A 21,987-nucleotide genomic window follows, 5' to 3' on the forward strand; every position below is an offset into this window, starting at 1 on the left:
CAATGATAGAGTATCAGCTCTTAAAGTTGCTAGGTTCAAGGCTTAATCTTTTGCTGCAGAACCAGAAGAAGCCAAACTATAGGTGAAACAAAAGAACATAGCTTCCTCTACCCTGCAGGGCAGTGACAGTGTCAGGGAATGTGTGGCTAATGTGAGGGAGAGAAGATAAATTGAGACTGGAGCTGTAAGCTGTGTAGAATCATTCACTCGCAGAGACCCAGCAGGTGCTTGGAGAATCTTTATTAAGCAAGGGCCACCAGGGGGCCAAAGCGGTACTGGGGACAGGGCCACCTGCTGGCCGTGGGTGTTGCCGCAGTGGGTAGGAGAGAGATACTCATTGACTCTCCTGGGGCACTGAGGAGGGTGGTATAGGGTTGGTAGCCACGGAGGCCTGTATCTTCTCCATGAGGTTTGCCCACTGGCGCTGCATGTCTTCCACCAGCGGCTCGAACCAGCCCTTGAGGCGGGTCTGGAAGATCTCGGCTTGCAGGCGCATTTGCTGGGCCTGCTCCTCCACCTTAGCACGCACCTCCTCCATCTGCTCACGCACCTCTTCCAGGCGGTCACGGGCCTGGTTGCCCACCTCCTCCAGCCGCCCTCGGATGCGGGCACCCAAAGCCTGGGCGCGTTCGCGCAGGGGCTGGGCGGCTCCAGCGCCTAGATTGGCTGTGCGCTGGCGACCCTGCTCCACCAATGGCCCCAGGCGCTCACGGATGGCGCCCACGCCACGCTCCGCGCCCTCGCGTGCCCCGGCCTTGTACACCGCCAGGCGCTTCTGCAGATCCTCCGCATCCCGCATCAAGCGCTTGCGCAACTTGCGCAGGTGCGTGGTGAGGCGGGCCCGCAGCTCCTCTGTGCTCTGGCCCAGCATGGTCTGCACCTCGTTGCGGTACAGCCCCAGTCGGTTGCGTAGATCCTCCATGTCTGCACCGAGCCGAGACTGTGCTGCCTGCACCTCTTTGGCCAGCCTGGCTCGTGTCTCCTCTGCCATTGGGCCCATCTGTTCCTCCAGCTCCTTTTTGTAAGCCTTCAGTTCCGTCATGGTGTCCTCCATCAGTACCCTGCAGGCCCAGAGGAAACACACAAGAAAGATGAGGACAAGAGAGAAGGGCCCCAAAGACAGGGGTGAGGTGGGCAAGAAACTAAGAAGGGTGTGCTGAGCCTTTGAAGCCAGCTTGATTGGGACTCTTGTTTTAAGCCAAAAAAACGCTGGGTGGCGCACATCTTTAATCCTAGCACTCAGGGCGCAGAGGCAGGTGGATCTCTGTGAGTTTGAGTTCTTTCGAGTGTTCGAATGAGTTCCGGGGCAGCCAGAGATTTTACACAGAGAAACCCTGTCTCTAAAAGAACCAAAAAAAAAAAAAAAAAACCAAAAACCCAGCACCCAGAAGACTAAATAAGGCAGGAATATATAGAGAGTTCAAGGCTAGCCTGGGTTACACACAAGAAACAAGAAGTGGGTAGGTGCCCAGAGAGTCAGACACCCCGGGGCCTGGAGGATGTTCAGTGGGTGCAGAGGGTAAAGGTATAGGGCTGGGCACTCACGTCAGTTCCTGCGTGACCTGTGAAGTCTGCAGCTCTTGCTGGACCTGGTCAGACAGTGTCTGCACCCAGCGCAGATAATCCCAGAAGCGGCCCAGGGCCTGCTCCCAGGGTTGGTTGGTCTGCCATCCCAGCTGATCGGTCACCTCCGGCTCCAGCTCCGGGTCTCCCTCGGCCAGGCATCCTGTGCAAAGTAAGTTCAAGGCTGGATCAGGACCTACAGTGCCCTTGGGTTTCTTTGAAGCAACAGTGGGTCCGAAGGGGGTGGAGTCTGTTCCATTACTACAAGCATGCATTGTCCTGGTGTCCCAGAAGTACACAGCAGAGACCAGGCAGGTGTGGAATTAGAAAATATATACCTCCCTTTTAAGAGCAAATATATATATTACATATTTTAACTTTTTATTTGTGTGTGTGTGTGTGCGCGCGCGTGCGTGCGCGCGCGCTCGCAGGCATGTCCCTTGGAGGTCAGAAGACAGCTGGAGGGAATCGGCTCTCTCCTTCCACCATATTGGTCCTGGAGATGACAGGTCTTCAGGCTTGGTGGCAGCACCTTTATTCCCTGAGCTATATGGTAAATCAATCCTCTTATTTTACAGATGGGGGAAATCAAGGAAATCACACAGCTGTGCTCCGGGATATTGAATCTCAGAGAGGCCTCAGAACTGCCCTAGTCCCAGCCCGCCAGCGCCAGCGTTAGAGACCTAGGGCTAGAAAGGAGTCAAGAGAGGAGCAGAGGAAGAGGCACCAGAGTGAACCCTTGTTCCCATACCTGCCAGCAATGTGACCACCAGCACGGCCCACAGAGCCTTCATCTTCCCGATTGTGAGTGGCCAGTCTGGGGGAGAGAGAAATTGTCTTTGAAAAGCTAGGGGGGTACTCCGCCCACCCAGAAAGCCCCATCCTACCTCCCTTCTCAGATCTGAGAGCTCAGCCAATCACAAACATTTCCCAAAGAGAGCTCCCGCAGTTCCCAAAGGTCTAAGTACTCCCCCTCCGGTGTTAGCTATCGGCATCCCTAGGGTAGATCCGCTGCCAAAAATTCCAGCTCCCTTTCCTACGGTTCAAATTCCACCTCACCGGGACACAGCGGGCAGTCCAACTTACATCCCTCGTTCTGTCTTCCCGGCTAAACTCTGCTTTCCGTTTTGGTGCTAATTTACCGCGCATTTAATCATCCTCTAGCCCCGCGAGGTGGTGCCCTCACATAACCCCAGAACTCGGGACACTGAGGCATGGGGATCGTCAGTTTGAGGCTATCCCAGGTTACTTGGGGACTGCGATGGAAACCAGGAGGTGTTTATATAAACGCAGTCTAAGGCACATTCCCAGCTCTTTCGCGGAAGAATGGTCCCACCTTCTGGTTGTGCTGGATGCCTCGCAACATACTCCAGGAGGTGGCCCCTCCAGCTCCTCCATCTGTCCTGACTCGGGCAAAGGCTAGTCACCTCATGTCCTTAGTTTGTCCCCAAGTGCTTCTATCGTGCTTTCTGCTTTTCCAATTCTTGCCCGTTTCCTAGACGCCTGGAGATCCCAAGGTCCCCAGCCTACATCGTCCCAAGGCCCCTGGGTGAGTCCCCAGCCCAGCGTGTCTTACCAGCTCCTTCAGAAACAAGTCCTTAGCCTCTGGGGGTTGAGCAGGGCGCTGGATCCCAGACTCGTCCAATTATAGGACTCCCCCTGCCCCGCCCCCTCCTCAGGGCTAGGGCGGGCTGGGCCAGCCCCCTGTCACGAGGCGGGTTGCTCCCCCCCCTTCACAGCGGGGCAGAGGAAAGAGGTGGAGTTTGGAGGCCTTGTGACTCCCCCCCCCCCATCCCCACAAATGAGTTTACACTTCACCGAATAAATCAGGCATCTTTCTCCATAGCGGGATGCTGGTGCCCAGAATACTCCTTCCCAACTTTTCTTATGGGGTCTGGTGCACTTTAAAGGAAGAGGGTTGGAAGCTTACGTGTAAAGTGGGGAGAGCTGCGGGGGTCCAGGCCTGTGTCTGTTATGAGGCTAGACTTCTGGGGTAAACTTTAGCCCCCCACCCCTTTTGTTCATTCCTCAGGTGCGTAAAGGTAAACTCTCCGTATCCCGGTGCTGCAAAAACTCCAGTTCCACTGGGTTTGAAGCAATACACCGAGGCAAGCCCTGGAAGCCCAGATGCCAGGACTTTAGTCCTGCCAGTTTCCAGATGTGACTTGGGAGAAGGAACTACCCTCCCAGAGTATAGGCTGGCCTCAAAATCACAAGCCGAGATTGTGTGTGTGAGCCACTGGCTTTTCTGAGCAGCTTCATTGCCCTGAGATCAGAGCAGTTATTTTTGCTGGCGGGCACCTATAGTCCTGGCCATTTGGGAAGCCAAGGCAGGAGCTCAGGGAGTCAGGATAAGCCCCATGCTAACAACAAAGTGAGAGAGTAGCAGCATCAGGGTTGTCTCAGGTAGGGCCAAGGTTGCTAGATGCCTGCCAGGTGCACCAAAGTTTCCTATTTCCAGCTGTTGCCCAGAGAGGGTGGCAGGAGAAACCACACAGTAAGGTTTGGCACATGATTCTACAGGATGGCAAGAGGAGAACACCTTATTCCAAGAAGGGTACAGGGTGCCTGGCCAGGCCCAGGCCTGTTAGCTTTGGCTTTATTGAACACTGGCATGGCAAGAAGTGGGTGTGGTGAGATTTCCGTGGGTTATTAAGGGTCAGCTCCATTGGCCAGCTAACATCCCCAGAACATGCAGCAGAAACGGTTTCGGTGTTGTTGTCTACAGGGACATGAGCCAGTTAATTTGAGTCTTGCTTGGCATTACAAAACCCAGCACTTCCAACAGGGAGCCATGAGGAGCGCATGACTCCAGCCACAGAAGCAGGACCCAGTTTGAAGTCGGTACTACACCCCACTAGAGCAAGGGTCGGAATGTAGCCCCATGGAAAAGCACTTTGGTGACCCAGCACCTGCCTGACACGTGAGGTCCAGTTACATCTTCAACCAGCAAAAAATAAAGCTGGACACTTCCTTTGTTTCAGTCTGGGAAGGTCCAAGTGCCCCTTCCTTCCCGAGAGCTACTTTCTGTATTGTGCTGAATTTCTTCCAGGAACTTAGTTTCTTCCTGAAGTTTCTGAGACCTCTGACCTTCCTACCCGGAGAAAGTCACCACAAGCTACCACCTCAGCCCTTTTTGGAACAGGGAGGCTCCGGAGCCCCATCTCCCTGCCCCCACCCTATTTGTAGAGACAAAGTCCTCTGCCACCTCTCAGGGTCAGGCCACACAGGGGCAAGTGACCTGGAGCCACCCTTCTGTGATGTACGCACCACGCGAGGGTGACTGACACTGGGCCAGGCTTTCCCTATCCTGTTACTGCGTACCCGTGACCCTCGGCGCCCCCTGCTGGCAGCTGTGCTCAGCAAGTGGAGAAAATCAAGGCCTTTCAGATTTTTTTTTTTCCATGTGTATTTTTTGTTTTTTAAGTTTTTTTCTGTAAAATGTCCCGGTTCTTCCATAACTTATAAACATGATTTCTATGGAGGGGTGGAGAAGAAAGTGACGGGCGGCCGGGCGCTCCTCTGCTGCCCTCGGGAGGACAGGGACATCACGTCATGTCTTTCGTCCCTGAGCCTGTCCAGCTGCCTCTGCCGGAGCGCTCAGTATTGAGTGCCTTTCAGATTCCAGAACTCCCTCTGGGACCCCAGGCCCCCTGGACACTATCCCCTGGCACTAGGGATCCTCGGGCGTGGGGTGGATCCCCTCCTTCCCGCTGCCCAGACCCCAGGAGGGAGGGAGAGGAGGGGAAGGCGGCCAGCCCAGTGGTAGTCTGCAGAGGAACGGCGAAAGGGCTCAGCCGATGGTGAGGCCAAAGCCGCACAGGAACTTATTCTTGCGGTGGTTCAGGAAGGCGCAGAGGGACAGCGTCAGGGGAAGAGGCGGCAGCTTCTTTTCCAGCGTGGCGCCCACGATCCAGTTACTGTTCACAGAGCCTGTGGGCAGGAAGAGAATGGGTGGGTAGATGTGCCTGATCACCTCCGTGGGTAGTCACACCAGCCCTGTCGCATGTCAAGCAGCTACTTGGGCCGCTCCTCTCCCAAGCCACGATCTCTGGGAATGGTCGATTTCCTGAATGTGCAGGTGCATGAGAACCTTAGGGGTTGGGCGCCAACTTAGCTGTCCCCAGGGAAAGGGACAGAAGGAATAGGACAAGGGTAGCAGGGCTGGACTCAATTGACCCCTAACTGCAGGGGACTGTGGTCACAAGCAGACCCCAGCATCAGGGCCCCAAAGAGAGCTGTGACCACCTGACTAAGACTCAGATCACCCAGGTTTGAAAAGACCGGGTTACTCCCTAGAAGGACAGTCTGGACCTGACTGCCACCCCCTAACTCTAACGGGCTGTTTCCCCATTGTGTGTCACTTGAGGGAACCCTGATTGAACTGTCTTCAGAAGACCAGGTGGCAGGCAAGCCTGCAGGGCATTTTCTTAATTGACGTGGGAATACCCAGCTCACTGTGGGTGGGGTCGCCCAGGGGCTAGTAGTCCTGGGGATATAGAAAAGCAGGCTGAGGAGGCCATAAGGAGCAAAGTCACTAGGCAGTCTCCACAGCCTTCAGCACCAGTTCCTTCCCTGACTTCTCAGTGACACAAGTGTGACCGGAGAGCTGTAAGTCAAAATAAACCTTTCCTCCCCACCTTGCTTATGGTCGTGGTGTTTCACCACAGCAGCAAGGCAGGAGAGAGTGGGGAGGGGCCAGAAGCTCCACGTGCTGCCTTTCATTCAGCAGAAGGGGAGAGAGCCTGCTAGAGAGGCTAACACTCACGAGATGTGCCTGTTTGATAACCGCCCTGAGGAATTCACAAGTGCACACAGGCAGCTGAGTCACCCCTGAGTTTTCCAGGAGGGAAACTGAGGCCTTCCTTACCTTTGAAGAGGAAGTTGGCCTTGGGCAGGTCCAGCTGGTACCCGAAGGAGGCGCTAGTGTCCTGCATCCTGGTGCTGGCCTCGAACTCCACACCCACCTGCAGCTGGGGAGGGAGGGCCAGGCACCCGTGAGCTGCCCAGTGGGGCTCCTGGGCACACCAATAGCACCAGCCAAACTAGGAAGCACTCCCTCCAGCTCACCTGGTCACTGGCTTTGTGGTAATAAGTTGCGTGCATGCCTGCCTGGCCCAGCGTTACTGTTGCCAACCAGTTGTTCACTAGGAGAGCAGAGTTGGGTGAGGGCTGGGTATCAAAGGGATGAGAGCATCTGGAAACTCACAGCCTCATTGTTCAGACCCTAGAGCTCTTCCCTCATTCCGAGGTACAGGCCACAGCCTCCTCCCTCAGACCACAAGCGTGCCCCAGGCTCACGTGTGTATTTCCCAGCTAGAGACATGACAGTGCCCTCTTCTCCAGGCCGCCGGTGGTAGACGAGCTCTCCCCCCAGGGCCAGACATGGCGTGATGCTCTGGAGATAGTGGGCAACGAGGATTCCTGCAGGAGAAGAAGGCGCTCAGACTCTAGGGCCCAGTAGGCCTGGATTTACCTCGCCACAGGGGCTCCTCCTGCTAGTAATCCTCAGGACTGTCACCGCCTTTCTGAGGAGCTTCCCTAATCCAGAGAGGGGTGTACTCCCATAGAATGTGCAGGGATTGAGGCCCTCCCCTCAGAAGTGGGAGGTGGGGCCCAGAGTCTTAGCCAGGGTCTTGGTGTGTTCTGAGAAGTATGACCATGACTAGGACAGAGGTACCCAGGGCTGATGGACTCAGGAGCTAATTATGAGTGTTTCCTCAGCGAGCAGGGGACTATCAGCTTTAGGACAGGATCAACCCAATCTGGGCACACCTCTGACCACCATTAATGAACCAACCAACCAACCAACCAACCCAGAGGAAATAGAGCCAAAGTCCTGAGTGGTCATCTATAGACAAAAACTTCAAGGCAGAACACCTCTCCACCACAGCTGTAGGGACCTCTGGGAGTAAGGACAAACCCAGCCCTAAGTGTAACTCTAAGAGTCATTAGCTTTGGGGCGCTACTGCTCCCCACAAATCATTTCATTATGCCCAGCCTCCTCTATCTCCGGAAGACCCCATAGCACATAGAGGCTAGGGAGTCTCATCACAGCACACACAACCCAACTGCTCTCTCCCGAGAACGTGCCATAGCTCCCCAGTGCTCTGGGAGGATCTGAGACCCTCACAATAATCTGTGGTGTCCTATGAGCTGGACCAAGCTTCAGAGCTTTGTACGCTTGCGTGATACAGTCTGTCACTGAAGCTCTCCCTTGACCCAGCTGGCTAAACATCTACAAGACGTGCCCCAGATTTGATCTCCTTTAGTGCGTCGGCTGAGACCAGCATGGAACACCTGGCTGACATGTCCTCCTCAGCCCTTTCCTAATGGGCTGAATTTGAAGCCTCTTCCTCTTAGGAGCTTGCAGCTCTTTATTCCCTCCAGCCAGGGTCTCAGCACGTGGGCCAGGCATGCCTTGAACACGCAGCCCTCCCGCTTTAGCCTAATATATGACCAGATTAGAGGTGCCACCATAGCCCAGTTTTGGACTTAATTTTTTAAAGATGTGTATGGGTGTTTTGCCTACACAAATGGCTCTGTGACATGCACACCTGGGCCCACAGGCCAGAATAGGTTATCAAATTGCCTGATCAGTTACAGGTGATTATGAACTGGCACCTAGATCCTAGGAATTTAACCTGGGTCCTCGTGGGCCGTGGTGGTGCAGAGCTTCAATCCCAGCACTCGGGAGGTAGAGGCAGGCGGATCTCCGTGAGTTCGAGGCCAGCCTGGTCTACAAGAGCTAGTTCTAGGACAGGTTCCAAAAGTTACAGAGAAATCCTGTCTTGAAAAACCAAAAAGAGGGTCTCATGCCAGGTGCGACCTTAATCCCAACACATGTGACAGAGGAAGAGGCAGGAAGAGAGTTTGAGGCCAACCTGCTTCAATAAAGGATCTTGCTATGTGGTTCTGGCTAGCCTCAAACTTGTGGCAATCCTTCTGCCTTGACCTCCCAAGTGGCTGGATTATAGGCATGTGCCACTGCACTCTACTCAAGATTTCATCAGTAGTTGTGCAAGCATGTGTACATTGCTCGTGCAAGTGTACAGAGGTCAGAAGACAACTTGTGGAGCTGGTTTCCTTGTGTGTTTGTCACAGGGACCAAACTCAGGCATGGCAGCAAGTGCCTTTCCCTGCTAAGCCACCCTGTTGGTCCTACCTTGTTCTTTGCCGTTGTTTAATACTCTCTACGTAACTCTGGATGGCCTGGAACTTTTGGGGATTCTCTTGCCCCCTCCTCCCAAGTGTTAGGTGCTCTACCATCCAGCCTGTAGTGCTGCAGATGAACAGAGCCCATGGTGTTAATATGTGCAATGACCCGAAGCTCAACTCCAGCCTTCGCAGTCCTGATTCTTGACCTCTCTATCCCAGGCTGCCTAGGAGGCCCTGCTGTTCCTCCCAAGCTTGCCTGCACTGGTCCCCACCGTAGAAGGCCCACAAAGACAGGAGTTTTAAGGATAGCACTGGTTTCCGCAATGTATACTTCTGATGGGCACAACTTGGAGGGTGTGTTGTTGGCAGCTAAACTTGGCACACCCAAGGACAGTCTAGCCAAAGTCACATCCTGAGGCTTAAAACACAAAAGCTTTGAATGAATTTCTAGTGGGGACACACCCCAGAGGTAGATCCCCTGCCTAGACTCCCGGAGCGAGGGTTTGGGGATGTGGTACAGAGGTGGAGAACTTGCCTAGTCTTGGCTTCCATCTTTAGCACTGCAAATGCATGAACGAGGATCATAAAGCCAGGCACTTCAGAAGTCACCAATAAAATCACCTTCTTCAAGCAAATGGATGAACGAACCTAATGTCCTAAGGGACTGACTATTATCATCCAAATTGCAACCGCCAAGGTAAGGGCAGGTCTCAGAAAGGCAGGCTGGAAGGTCCCACAGGTTCTACCCTGACCTGCTCAAAGCTGATAGCTCTTTTAGTTTTGACAGGGTTTTTCTGCATGGCCCTGGCTGTCCTGAAACTCGTAAAGATCTGTGTACCACTAGGACAGCTCTGCTGACAGCGTCTTAAATGACTACCAGTCGCCGGGTGTAATCCCAGCACTCGGGAGGCAGAGGCAGGCAGATGAATGTGAGTCCGAGGTCTACAAGAGCTAGTTCCAGGACAGGCTCCAAAGCTATAGAGGAACCCTGTCTCAAAAAACCAAAAAGAAAAATACCAGTCATTCTGCAGATGTATAGGAAGGATGCCTGGAGGGCAGGCATCTGTGTTCCAGCCAGAGACCCTACCATCCCCAAAATGCCAGTAAACCACTCCTCCCTTTTTTTGTTTAAAAAGATCACCCCTCCTTCTTTTGCCTCTTGGCTGAGGTACTGCCATTTTGGAGTAGCTGTCTTGGGCACTTGAGTAAAGATAAGGCCTTGTGTTAGAACCCATCATAGCTGGGCCAGCCAGAGGGTCCTCAAGGCGAGAGCCTGCTGACTGCCATCCCTGGTACCTGCAGCAGAAGGATCATCAGCTCCTCAAAGTCATCCTGACCTGCACTTGCACCAGTGGCATGCACCCACACATAACGATAAATAAAGTAAAAAGAAGGAGCAACCAGTCCTTTGAACTCGCTTTGAGCAGGACTCCTCCTAAGAGTAACAAATGCATCGTACAAATATTTGGAGGTAAAACACACGCTTGTAGGTAGAGCAGCACACTCTAATCCCACCACTCAGGAGATAGGCAGCCAAAGCTCTGTTCAACTCCAAGCCAGTCCTCAAGAACAAAACCATTTTTTTATGGTGCTGGGACTAGAACCCAGGACCTTGCTCGCAAGCACCTCACTGCTGGACCTAGGCAGGTGTTAAGTCATACCCATCTATACCTGACATGTCTGTGCTCTTTAGAGTCCCTGGGATGGACAGAAAGAGGTGGACTCTCTGCTCACTACCCCATCACCAGTACTTAAATACACTGTATGGGGCACACTCAGCACACATTCAATGCGCGAACAAGACAGGCGAGCAGCCAACTTCTGTCTGCAACCAAAAAAAGAATGGAAGCTGGGCAGCGGTAGCACACGCCTTTAATCCTAGCACTCGGGAGTCAGGGGCAGGGGGAATCTCTGTGAGTTTGAGGCCAACCTGGTCTACAAAAGCTAGTTCCAGGGCAGGCACCAAAGCTACAGAGAAACCCTGCCTGCCGCCCCCAAGAGAAGTCCAGATATCAGTTCCCACTTTGACCTGTCTGGTCGTTCCTCGTTGGGACATGGCTACCCTGTGCCATCATTCCACGCGCTATTACCCCCAAGTCCATGTCTCACACTAAGAATAGTTCCCATCACCTGGTACCCAGCACGTGCCTGACCTGACAGTGCCATGAGCCCATAAAGATTCACCAGTGTCACTAGGGTCCACATGACCAAGCAGACAGCAGCAGTCCAGAACTATGTCCCCACCCTCATCGTTACTGCTCCATGAGGCTAGACCAAGGTTGTCTTTTTTTTTTTTTTTTTTTTTTGGTTTTGCGAGACAGGGTTTCTCTGTAGCTTTGGTGCCCGTCCTGGAACTAGCTCTTGTAGACCAGGCTGGGCTCAAACTCCCAGAGATCCGCCTGCCTCTGCCTCCCGAGTGTTGGGATTAAAGGCGTGCGCCACCACCGCCCGGCTAATAATTTAAAAAAAAAAAAAAAAAGTGCCCTCCCTAAACGGTTCCAAGCCTGATCTTTGATCCTCCCCAGCCCTGGGATTTCAGGTGTGACTACACCTGGCCTTTTGTTTTTTATTCTTTTCTTTTTCTTTTTGAGGCAGGGATTCATAGCAGGGACACTGCCCTGCCTTAGCTTTGCAAGCACTGGGATCACAAGCTTGTCTGACACCTAAGCGTCTCAAGTTGTTCCTTCCTACTCTGCCATCCCTCAGAGGGAAACATGGAAGACCGTAAGAGACAAAGTCACACGTGCCTTGTGGGGAAGGGGGATCAAGGCCTCAGGACCACCCATGAGCCCCTCCCCCACCTCTTACCTGAACCCACCAAGACATCTGGGTTCCCTAGGGTGACAGCAGCCGTGAAGTCAGAACCCCGGTACTCCCCATCCACCTGCCAGTTCACGAACTTTGACTGCTGGGTCTGTGGGGGAGGGGCAGTGTGAGGACCATGGATGAGGGAGCACCTGTGAGGGTGACAGGCTACACACACCCATGCACGACTCACCTGGATGGCCATCTTGGACCTGAGGCCTGGGCTCAGCTGATGGATGACCTGTGCATTGAGGCTGCCACTGTTGTCCATGTCACCTACCAGCACGGGAAAGGCCTGTGGGGCAGAGGGCAGCTTAGAGGTCAGAGAAGCAACACAGCAGTAAGTCTAAGCAAGAAGCCCCTCCTCCAGGAAGCCTCCTCAGTGCTTGCCCGTGCCCATTTTGGTCCCCTCAGCAACACAGCCCCCTCTGGAACTGCTGGATTGTGAGCCCAATGCTTCTGTCACGGCTCATCCTGCCAGGCCGATAATCTGGGTACTGATTAGCTGCGGCTTTTTTTTTTCTTTTAAAGTTTCTCAAGTCCTGGCTTCTCTGAGTAGCCCTGGCTGTCCTGCAACTCTGTAAAGCAGGCTGGTCACAAATGCAGAGATCCTTCTGCCTCTTGAGTGCTGGCATAAACGGTGTGCGCCACCACTGCCCAGTTACTCTCTCTGCTCAGAGCAGCCTCAAAGGAACGCTCTTTGTTTCCGTTGCTGAGATGAGCACCAGCACCAAAAGTTAACTGGGGGAAAAAAGATGGACTTTGCCTTCTAGTTCCACAGCACAGTGCATCACTGAGGGATGTTGGGACAGGATCTGAGTGATGAGTCCCTGCGGGTGCTACTCACTGGTTTGCTTATTAGCCTTGCCCATAGCACCCAGGACCACCAGTCCAGGGGTGGCATTGCCCAGTGAGCTGGGCCCTCACATCTATCATCACTCACGAACACGCCCTGCAGTCAATCTGGGGGTGGCATTTCCAACTGAAGTCCCTCTTCCCAGATGTCTGCAGCTCGCATCAAGCAGACACAAACCAGTCAGCACACTAGCTGTGTCACACAGGATACTTGTGCTAGGTTACAGGTCTGATCCAAGAGCATGCTCTTTAGTTTGTATGTCTGTTTACTAATTTATGCAAGTAGGTCTTGCTATGTGGCCTGGGCTTGAACTCATATTTTGTAGGTAGGCTCTGCTTCCTGACAACACAACCTCCTCAGGGGTCTTCCATTCCTGCCACCATGTCTTCTCTGCCAGGATGGCATACTTCCTTTCCAACTATTACAGGCCACTTGCTTCCCACACCCGGGGACTTCCCAATCTCCAAGTAATGTCATAGTCCAGTTTGGACTCCTACATATCTACCCCCTCTACTCTCCAGAACACATCTCGAGGAGCCAATGAGATGGCTCAGTAGGGAGGTCAAGGCGCTTGTCACCAAGCCTGAGGATATGAGTTCAATCACAGGACACACAAGGTAGAAGCAAAGAAACGACTCTGCCCCCACAGGCCTCCCCACACACAAATAAACGTAAGTTAGTGTGCACTTCACGGCTTTTCTGCCTCCCAACACTAGAAGCCTCCTACAGATGGGCAGCCAAGCAAGATACCCTAGCTACTCTAAAGCAGCTGCAGGAAGCATTTACTCCTTGTCAGTGGCCAGACCTTGCTGATCTGGAGGTGAATAGTGGAGAGGGTTTACAAAAGAAAAAAAGTATCAGGCACAGAGGCACAAATCTTGAATCCCAATACCTGGGAGTCAGAGGCAGAAGGGCAAAAAGATCTCAGAGTTGGATACCAGCATGATTTACACAAAGAGTTCTAGTCCAGCCAGGGCTTGGTAGGATAGGTAAGAACTCTCCCACACACAAGTATGATGAGAACCACGGTTCAAATCTCCAGTACTTGCATAAGCACCAGGTATGGCTGCTCATGCCTGTCACTCTAACACTGCAGAGACAGTAGGTCCTGTGAGCTGGCTGGTCAGCCACTCCAGCTAAGATGGTAAGCTTCCAGATCAGATGTTCCATTTTGGTCTTTGCAAATGCAAACGCTGGAACCAGCACCTGCATGCATGCATACTTCACTCAAAGTGCACACAGTAAGTGTCGAGGATGTTAATTCAGTTGGTAAGAATGCTTGCCTAGAATGCCCTGGGTTTGATTCCCAGCACCAGATAAAACCCACACATGATGACTTATGCCTGAAACCCCAGCACGTGGGGAGACAAAGACAGTTTAAGATCATCCTCAGCTACAGCTCAAGCCCAGCTGGGAGACTTTGTCTCCAAAAGCAAAAACCCAGAACAGGTAACATAAGCAGACTCAGGACCAGTTACCCCTCCCAAAACTCCACATCCCACTATCCACCCCCTGCTAGGGCAGCAGGAGCAACACACCTGAAGCAATCATCTAACCCCATTTCCTCCCCTTGCCACATTTTTCTGTGGCTCTCCAGCACCCCCTAGAGGACGTCCAAGTACAGAGTCTGACATTCCTGGTCCTATACCTGGTTCCCAGCATCCAGGTCATCATCACTGGGTCTTGATGTATCTGCCCCCCTCTTCGATCACCCAACCCAGGACCAAACAAAGAACAAGTACACTAGGGATGATGCTGCAGGAGGGAATCACCTGTCCTAACACCACCTCCGAGCCTGTCACTTGTCCATTATTCCCTCAATGGAAGAATGACCAAAGGAACCTTACCTCTGTGGGACTCAGCTGCTTTGTCCCCACGTACGTAACCCCAAAGTGGTAATTGGACTCCCCAATTGTGCCGAGGGCTACTGTGTGAGTCACCTGGGGGAAGAGAGTGAGCTATGTATGGAGTCTTGGTAAAGCTGGCTTATCCAAAGACAGAGTTTTGGGGCTGGGCAGGGAGTGAACACTGGGTGGCAAACCATCCAACCCAGCAGCCGAACAAAACAAACACTAGGCTTGGCTGGATAAGATTGAGAGGCACCTAGGGAAAAAAGTGGGGCTAGAGTGGGGTACACACCTGTCGTGACACCCCGGCTTGAGGCACCTTTGAATTCTGGGCCCCTAAATCCAAACCTTCCCATTCCCCCTAGAGTAGCCATCCTGGAATGTGTGAGACTCTTATTGCTCATTTTCCTTTTATGTTTGATACAGGGTCTTGTTATGCATCCCAAGACTGGCCTGGGACATAGGGTCTGCCCGCTTCAGCCCCTGCCAGTGCTGAGATCAGAAGCATAAGCCACTAGAGTTCTATCTACTTGTCACCACCCAAAAAACCCAGGCCTTTAGGAGCATGAGGGGAGGTGTATACATGGAGGGTCATGGCACCACAGACTCACCTGGAAGCGGTTACTCAACCCTTTGTTGACTGTAAGTTTGACACCCTCCATCTGCACTGGAAACAGCTCTGTAGAAGAGAGATGCTGTTACCTCCTGCTCTCCTCCCAGCCCCAGCTCTCTCCGGAGACCCTCGTCTCACAGAACATCCCACCACTAAAGGAAACTGCCCAGTGAATGGTGCTGGGCCCTCTGGTTGTTTCTAAAACCCAGTGCAATCACCTGGATTTAGGAAACTCACTTTCTAGCCAAACTTCTCATCCATACAATGCGGATTCTCACCACACAGAACTGTTTCAAGTATTTTATAAGTTAACAAGTGTACCTCTCTTACGATCAAAATGATCCTACGCCAGGATCCAGATCCCTTGGGTTGCACCCCTTACAGGAACATTGGGGAATACCTTGCTGACACTGTGACCTTGGGCCATAATTCCTTTTCTGATCACACACACTAAAGAGTCTGGCGGTGTTGGTCCCGGGGCTCGCAGTGTCCAAGATTTCTCTCTCCTGCTGTGGCATTCTTCCCCAGGGGCTTCGCCATCTGATCGCAGTTCCGAGCTCCAAGTTCAAGGTCCCACCGTCCCATCCCATCCACAACTCCTAACATTCTGTTCAATGATCGCAACAGTGCGCGCCAATCCTCCAGGGTCCTTCCCCTTTCCCTCAGGTAAGCTGGGCCCGGCACCCCTCACCTTTGCACTTCCGGTGGCATTCCTCGAACGTGCCCGGGTTGGGCAGGCAGCCGCAGCCTCCATCGTCCGAGGCCCCAGCAGCGCCGCCGGGCGCAGACCCGGGAGTCCGTTCCGAGCCGCGGCCCGCGCTCGACCCTGTGCCCAGGCCACCCCCGAGCGGCGGCAGCGTAAAGCCGGGCGGTGAAGGCGGCGGCGGCGGTAACCCCACGAGGGACGGCGTAGGAGGCGGCGGTGGCCCTGCGGGCGGAGAGCTAGCGGCCAACACGTTCCCCATGGTATCTGCGAGGGGAAGGGTCAGAGGGCAGAGGTCAGGGGCCACACACACTCCCGGATGCGACCTCAGCCAACTCCCACCCAACTCGGACCCGGTTCTCACTGGCGGCGGCGGCAGCGGCGCCTGTTCCCGGCCTGGGCTCCGCTCCTACCCCGTGCGCTCCGCGCAACCGAACCCACTGCCGCCTCGGCGGCTGTCTCCCCGCCCCATGGAGCCCATTGGTTAATTTTTCTCCAAAATCCGCCCATCACGCTCAAAGCGGGACTTTTTATTGGAGTTCTGGAAGGAAGTACTACCCACCTCGCTGAGACACACATTTCTATTGGTTCTCAATGTCAATCGGTCAGTGCTGCTTCTTCGCCTTTCCCATTGGCTGGCATAGCCCATGCCCATTGGCTCACGACCCCGCGGGTCTGGAACTGGCTCTCCATTTGTCGATGCCGCTCGCTTCGCAACGCCCACTTGCTCATTGCCCCACCATCCTCCTGGAGGAGCGGAGCTCCGCCCCAGAAAACGCTGTAACTATTGGGCAGTTTTGGCTCATCTCGCACTCTGATTGGCTACGGTATGTCTAGTGGGCCGACTTCGGTGACGTTTTCATTGGTTATCTCATTGGCTAAGGTGCCGGGGTCAAAGGACGTGGGCCGAGGTGCGTTGCACCGTAGACGCTGCTAGGCAGCAAGGTCAGGTCCGGTGCCCCACCAGGCACTGCGGTGCAGGGGCTGGGTCGCCGACAGCAAAGCCGGAAGTGCGACCCCTTCCCACAGTGCCTCGGGAAAGCCTCAAGCAGTCCTGTGAAGAGTGGCCCGCGTTGACTTACCCACAATGCCCGCCTTCCCCTGACCACAGCTGCCTCGGAGCCCACCCCTTGTGTTACCCAGCAAGCCGGCCGCTCCCGCGTCACCGCAGCTTCTATCTTTGGCCCATTCATTCCTTTCCCATTACCCAGCATTCATTCTCCCATTCATTGCGCTTCATTTCCTCGACTCTGTTTTGCCCATTTCTGCCCGTTCACTTTCACCATCCTTCCGGCCTTTCTCTAATTATCTGTCTTGTCTTGGAATCTTTTACCTCCTGGCTATTTATCCATTACACCCACATTCCTTGTTTCTTCTTATCTCTTTGCCTCTGGCTCATTCATTTAGATACATTACCCATCACGCCTTAGGGGCTTCTTTGAAAATATTTTCCCCATGACATTTTTTAATGACGTCCCCCACCCCGCCAACTCTCTATGTTATGTATTTCCAAGCTGACCTCAGCGTCTCAAGTACCCTTAGCCTATTAATTGCCATTGACTTACTAAACCTAAGCCCCTCTTGGCTGGTTACTGGTGTGCTTATCTCTGTTTCCATTACTTTGAGCTGTTGTTAGGCAGCTGTTGTAGCCAGTCCTTTCAATACAGTCAGTCTGCAAGTCAGACGCCTCTTGCATCCCTGTCATTTTGTTTTAGTTGATGCGGTTTTACTTATTACTGTTATAAATTTCTGGGATATCTTTGGTCTTTGCGGAGGGGACCAATTTTGTATTGACTTATAGCTCTCTGATTCCTTCAAGCCCCAGCCCTTACACATTTCCCTCATATCCTATCCCACTCTAAACTCACAGAAAACACAAGACTTTATCAAAGTATAAAAAAATTCATATTTTGTAGGAAATGCTTACAAAATAATATTGTCCAAACTCCCAACCCAGATGCCCAGATGCCCCATCTCATACACATGCCAACCCCCTAAAGAGGGATGTGTAACTCCCTTCCCTTAGATAGAGGACAAAAGGATTCAGTAGTCTTCAAGATGAGAGCAAATCTCTCAAACCTGGGGTGGCAAGGCACACTTACATTAGCCTCTCCCCTCCAGCTCTGGAGACAGGAACTGGGGTGCCGGGTGATGAGAAGAGGGTATGAACCCTGAGATTCCTGCCTGCAGGAGTGGGTGGAGATGGGGAGGTCCTACCTTACACAGGGGAGTCTTCTTTTCACCTTTGGGAAGGAGGGTGGGGAGGGATCAGGTGAGCTTCTGCTGCCTGGAGGGCTCAGGTCTGAGCAGCAGGGGGCCCCTGATCCCCTTCTTGCAGACCTGTAGGGACTCTATTGCCTGAGGGCAAGTCCAAGGTCCCAAGTCTTCTTTAGGGGTAGGTGAGATAGAAGTGGGCAGTGAGTGGCAAGGTCAGACCATCACAGTCTTAGGACTCCTTGAAGGGGTCAGAGGTGCTGCCTCGGGAGCTAAAATTCCCAGGTTTCCAGCCACGCAGGTCTGTCTGGGTCAGAATCATAAGTTGGAGGTCACGGTGGAGCCACTAAGAAGTCACAGGTGGATTGTAGGGATGATAGCTGACCCTGGCTTGTCTGGAAGTCAGAGTGTCCTAGATCACTGGTGGGAAGCTGGGGGGGGGGGGTCAAGGGTGAAAGGTGAGAGATCAGAGGCTCTGTGCCTCACACATACATGGCCCGTGACACAAAAAAGTCTTTGCCTTGGTAGGAATCAGAGGGGCTGGGGTAGGACAGGGCATCATAAATAGGATTAATTTTATCCAGGAAGTCTTCTTCCTCCTCATCTTCCTCCTCGTCTTCAAGATCCAGGGAAACCCCCTCCACAGCAGAGGGTACTGGAGGTACCAGAAGAGAGGGTCCCAGGCCTGTGGCTCCCAAAAGCAGGGGCCCTGACCGCTCTTCCAGGGTGGGCAGCTCGTGATACCGAGGCGTTTCCTACAAGTGGTGAGCAAGCAGGAATTCAAGGTCACCTCAGTCTCAGGATGGCATTCCCTGATCTGCCCCTTCGTCCAAGATTCCTGACCATCCTTTGCTAAAAAGACTCAACCACCCCACTGTCGTCCTTTTTCCCTGGAAGGAACTGCTCAGTATGGCCATCCTGCCCAATACTGGCTTCCTCACCCTGCCAGTCCTCTTCCTTGATCCCTGAACCCAAATCCTTACACTTGACCTTTTCTGTGGTATGTTTGCTTGTTTCTTTCTTCTAGGCTGGCCTTGAACTAGTGTTGGGATAAGTGTGCAGTCTTGCGAGCTGCTTGATTTTTGTATTTTCAAACACATACACCATGCAGCATAGGATGGGCTCAGTGTAATCCTGTCTCAGACTCCCAAGTACTGAGACTACACCAGGCTTGACAGTCCTTTCTTTTGGTTGTTGAAAATAATTTGTGTGTGCGCGCGCGTGTGTGTGTGTATACACAAAGGCCAGAAGAGGATATCTGACCCTCAAAGCTGGAGTCCCAGGCATTTGGCAATGGCCTAGTATGTGACACAGACCCTCCCTCAGTCTCCAGCTGTGGTCCTCACGATGACGTAGCAAGTGCAAAACTGCTGAGTCTTCAATCCTGCTGGTCTCCTTGGCTATTTTGAAACAAAGTCTCACTCTTTAACTGATGCCAGCCTTGAACTATGTAGCCCAGGTTGGTTGAACCCACTATGATTCGAATTCTTGCAATCCTCCTGCCTCAGCTCTGCAAGGGTTGAGATTACAGGCAGGAGCTACCAAGCTCTGGCCTCAATCTTTACTTAACCCTGAGTGCCAATCAGGGCTTTAACCCTCAAGCAGCTTTGACCTCCTTACTCAACTCCTGACCAGACCTCAGAGAAATGTTTCTATCATAGAGGAGACCCCAGGGGAATGTTGTCTCCATCATAGAGGGGACCCTAGGGGGATGTCTCCATGATGGTACCTCTGTTGCAGGCACAGATCCTGGGCAACTCAGAAGCCCTAAGTCACTCTACTCTACTCAGCCTTGATGCCCTGACTCTTAACCCAGCCGTAAACCCACCCTAGTTTACCCAGGAACTCCCACCTGATCAGCACAAGAGACACCAGCATCGAAGTAGGGCGTCTTCACTGAGCTGTGCTCTGAGGCCCCCAGAGTGAAGAGTTGGGAGGGCTGTGGCATGACGTAAGAGTAAGAAGTCAGGACCCCTCATGGTGGCCCTTCCCAGACAGCCCTGTCCCAGCCCAACAGCCCCTCCCACTGGACCCCAGGGAGGAAGAGTGGGAAGGGAAGTAGGGTAGCTGGGGCTCTAGAGGACCGGCTCACCAGCTCTGGTTCTTCCAGCTTGGCCTTGGGGGTTGGTGGTTTATAGGAGGGAGGTTCTTCCAGTCTGCAGGGGTCAAGGGTAGGAGTCAGATCAAAGGATGCTAGCCCCCCCCATCCCCAGTTTATTCTTTTAATGGAAATCTGGCCAGGTATCAAAAGGCTGTTTTTTTACTGTGGTTTTTAGCACTGTCCCTGCTCCCATCCTCAGTGCTCTGAAGGAATCAAACTGAGTAAGGTAGAGATCTGGCATCCCAGACCCTTCTGGGAAGAATTCAAAAAATTCTCATTCAAATAAGTGAGCCAGGTGTGTGGGGCAGACCGGTGACCCCAGCACTGAGGAGGGAATCTTGAGTTCAAGACCAGCCCTGACTACTTGAGGAGTTCCAGGCCAACAGGTGCTAGTGGGATCCTGTTTCAAAAACAAACAGACCAAGGTGGGTGGAGCCTGAGGAATGCCATCCAAGTTCATCCTCTGCCCTCGGTGTATAAACAGCGGTAACACGTACTTGATTAAGCTTGTATTCACCTGCGTACAGGCAAAAAACAAAATGGGGTTGTCAAGACTGTTTAGTGGGTGAAAAAGCTTGCCACTAAGCCTTTTGTCTTGAGACCCAAATGGTGGAAATAGAGACCCTTTGACCTCCACTAGATAACATTCTCTTACACACACACACACACACACACACACACACACACACACACACACACTTTCAAAGGGAGATTGGAGAGGTGGCTCAATGGGTAAGAGCACTGGCTGCCTTTCCAAAGGACTTGTGTTCAATTCCTAGCACCCTTATCAGGGAGTTCACTACAGCCAGTAACTCAAGCTCCTATATTCAAGGTCTTTTGGCCTCTGAGGGCACACACACACAGTCACAGAGACCCACACATACACAAATAAGAATAAATCTTTTTTTCTTCAGTTTTTCCTTTTTTGTTTTCAAGTCAATGTTTCTCTGTATCTCTGCTGTCTTGGGACTTGCTCTATAGACCAGACTGGTCTTGAACTCTACCTGCTTCTGTCTCCTGAGAAATGAAATGAAAGACATGCGCCACTGCCATCCAACTAAGAAAAGAAATCTTAAAAACAAAACAAAAATATATAGGCAAGTTGACTAGCAGATAAATGCTTTGAAAAACCTGAATTCAAACTAGGCAATGGAAGCACACACCTTTAATCCCAGCACTCAGGAGAGGAGGCAGAGGAAGGCAGATATCTGAGTTCCAGGCTAGCCTAGTCTACAGACCAAGTTCCAAGATAGCCAAGGCTACATAACATAAATATGCCATATTTCCAAAACAAACAAATAGCCAAGCAGTGGGGGCACATATCTTTAATCCCAACACTGGCATCAGCCATGATAAACTAAATATAAACAGCTCACCCAAAGGAAGTTCTTTATTTCCAACCATTATCACCTGCCAGAGTAGGACTCACCCATTGATAAATTTAAATGGAGGCCCGAGTCTCAGTAGTTTACCCTGAAGCAATCAATACCTGGTCATAGGAAGGACCATAAACTAAGATTACCTGAGCACCACCCAAAAACAGACCATCCAAATGAAATGTCTTAACATTCCAACCACTGTAGATAGGATCATCTGCCAGCACATACTCACCAGGACACCCCTAGACAAATGTCAGACAATCAGGGGTCCTGAACCTCACAAACCCCTTACCCCCACCTTTACTACTATAAAAACCCTATTCTAGGGGCTAGAGAGATGGCTTAGAGGTTAAGAGCACTGACTGCTCTTCTGGAGGTCCTGAGTTCAATTCCCAGCAACCACATGGTGGCTCACAACCATCTGTTATGAGATCTGGTGCTCTTTTCCGGCCTGCAGGCATATATGGAGGTTGAATACTGTGTACATAATAAATAAATCTTAAAAAAAAAAAACCTATTCTAAGTGAGCTCGGGGGAATCTCCGTTTATTCCAATTTGTTGGACATGCAGAGAGACTGAGTTTGCAAACTTACATAAAATAAAGGCTCTTTGCTTTTACATATGGGACTTGGTCTCCTTGTTGGCTTTTGGGGGACTTTGCGGATTTGGGCATAACAAGTAGAGACATATAAGCAAGTAAACCCACAGAGAAAATAAAAATAAATCTTAGCCGGGCGATGGTGGCGCA

General features: G+C 52.4%; 3 protein-coding genes across 3 annotated transcripts in view; all 3 read right to left on the reverse strand.

Moving 5' to 3' along the window:
- Positions 1–222: 222 nt before the first annotated feature.
- On the reverse strand, positions 223–3,232 carry Apoe (apolipoprotein E). The gene is made up of 4 exons (XM_005370311.3): positions 3,140–3,232; positions 2,315–2,380; positions 1,546–1,726; positions 223–1,061 (listed from the first exon to the last, which is right to left on the reverse strand). The coding sequence occupies exons 2-4, from the start codon at positions 2,355–2,357 to the stop codon at positions 335–337; spliced, it is 951 nt and encodes a 316-aa protein (XP_005370368.1). The 5' UTR covers positions 2,358–2,380; positions 3,140–3,232; the 3' UTR covers positions 223–334.
- Positions 3,233–4,954: 1,722 nt separating this feature from the next.
- Tomm40 (translocase of outer mitochondrial membrane 40) lies at positions 4,955–16,005 on the reverse strand. The gene is made up of 10 exons (XM_005370312.2): positions 15,910–16,005; positions 15,534–15,812; positions 14,841–14,908; positions 14,230–14,322; positions 11,720–11,821; positions 11,530–11,635; positions 6,865–6,987; positions 6,634–6,710; positions 6,434–6,536; positions 4,955–5,496 (listed from the first exon to the last, which is right to left on the reverse strand). Exons 2-10 carry the CDS (start codon positions 15,805–15,807, stop codon positions 5,357–5,359), a joined length of 1,086 nt encoding a protein of 361 aa, XP_005370369.1. The 5' UTR covers positions 15,808–15,812; positions 15,910–16,005; the 3' UTR covers positions 4,955–5,356.
- A 1,446-nt stretch (positions 16,006–17,451) lies between these two features.
- LOC101994365 (nectin-2-like) overlaps positions 17,452–21,987 on the reverse strand; it is a 5,077-nt gene continuing 541 nt past the window's right edge. The window contains exons 2-4 of the mRNA XM_005370326.1: positions 19,852–19,915; positions 19,612–19,698; positions 17,452–18,514 (exon numbers count right to left, since the gene is read on the reverse strand). Of these exons, the coding sequence (XP_005370383.1) occupies positions 18,242–18,514; positions 19,612–19,698; positions 19,852–19,915 (424 nt within the window). The 3' untranslated portion in view covers positions 17,452–18,241. The remainder of the gene's footprint in view (positions 18,515–19,611; positions 19,699–19,851; positions 19,916–21,987) is intronic.

Source organism: Microtus ochrogaster, unplaced genomic scaffold, assembly GCF_000317375.1.
Source record: "Microtus ochrogaster isolate Prairie Vole_2 unplaced genomic scaffold, MicOch1.0 UNK74, whole genome shotgun sequence".
Lineage (NCBI taxonomy): Eukaryota > Metazoa > Chordata > Mammalia > Rodentia > Cricetidae > Microtus > Microtus ochrogaster.

Coding starts and splice junctions, on each gene's coding strand:
- Apoe (XM_005370311.3), bottom strand. CDS start 2,357: ATGAAGGCTCTGTGGGCCGTGCTGGTGGTCACATTGCTGGCAG. Junction 1,727..2,314: donor GGTGGTCACATTGCTGGCAG/GTATGGGAACAA, acceptor TACTTTGCACAG/GATGCCTGGCCGAGGGAGAC. Junction 1,062..1,545: donor CAGGTCACGCAGGAACTGAC/GTGAGTGCCCAG, acceptor CTGGGCCTGCAG/GGTACTGATGGAGGACACCA.
- Tomm40 (XM_005370312.2), bottom strand. CDS start 15,807: ATGGGGAACGTGTTGGCCGCTAGCTCTCCGCCCGCAGGGCCACCGCCG. Junction 14,323..14,840: donor GGTTGAGTAACCGCTTCCAG/GTGAGTCTGTGG, acceptor CTCTTCCCCCAG/GTGACTCACACAGTAGCCCT. Junction 6,537..6,633: donor ACCACAAAGCCAGTGACCAG/GTGAGCTGGAGG, acceptor CTCCCTCCCCAG/CTGCAGGTGGGTGTGGAGTT.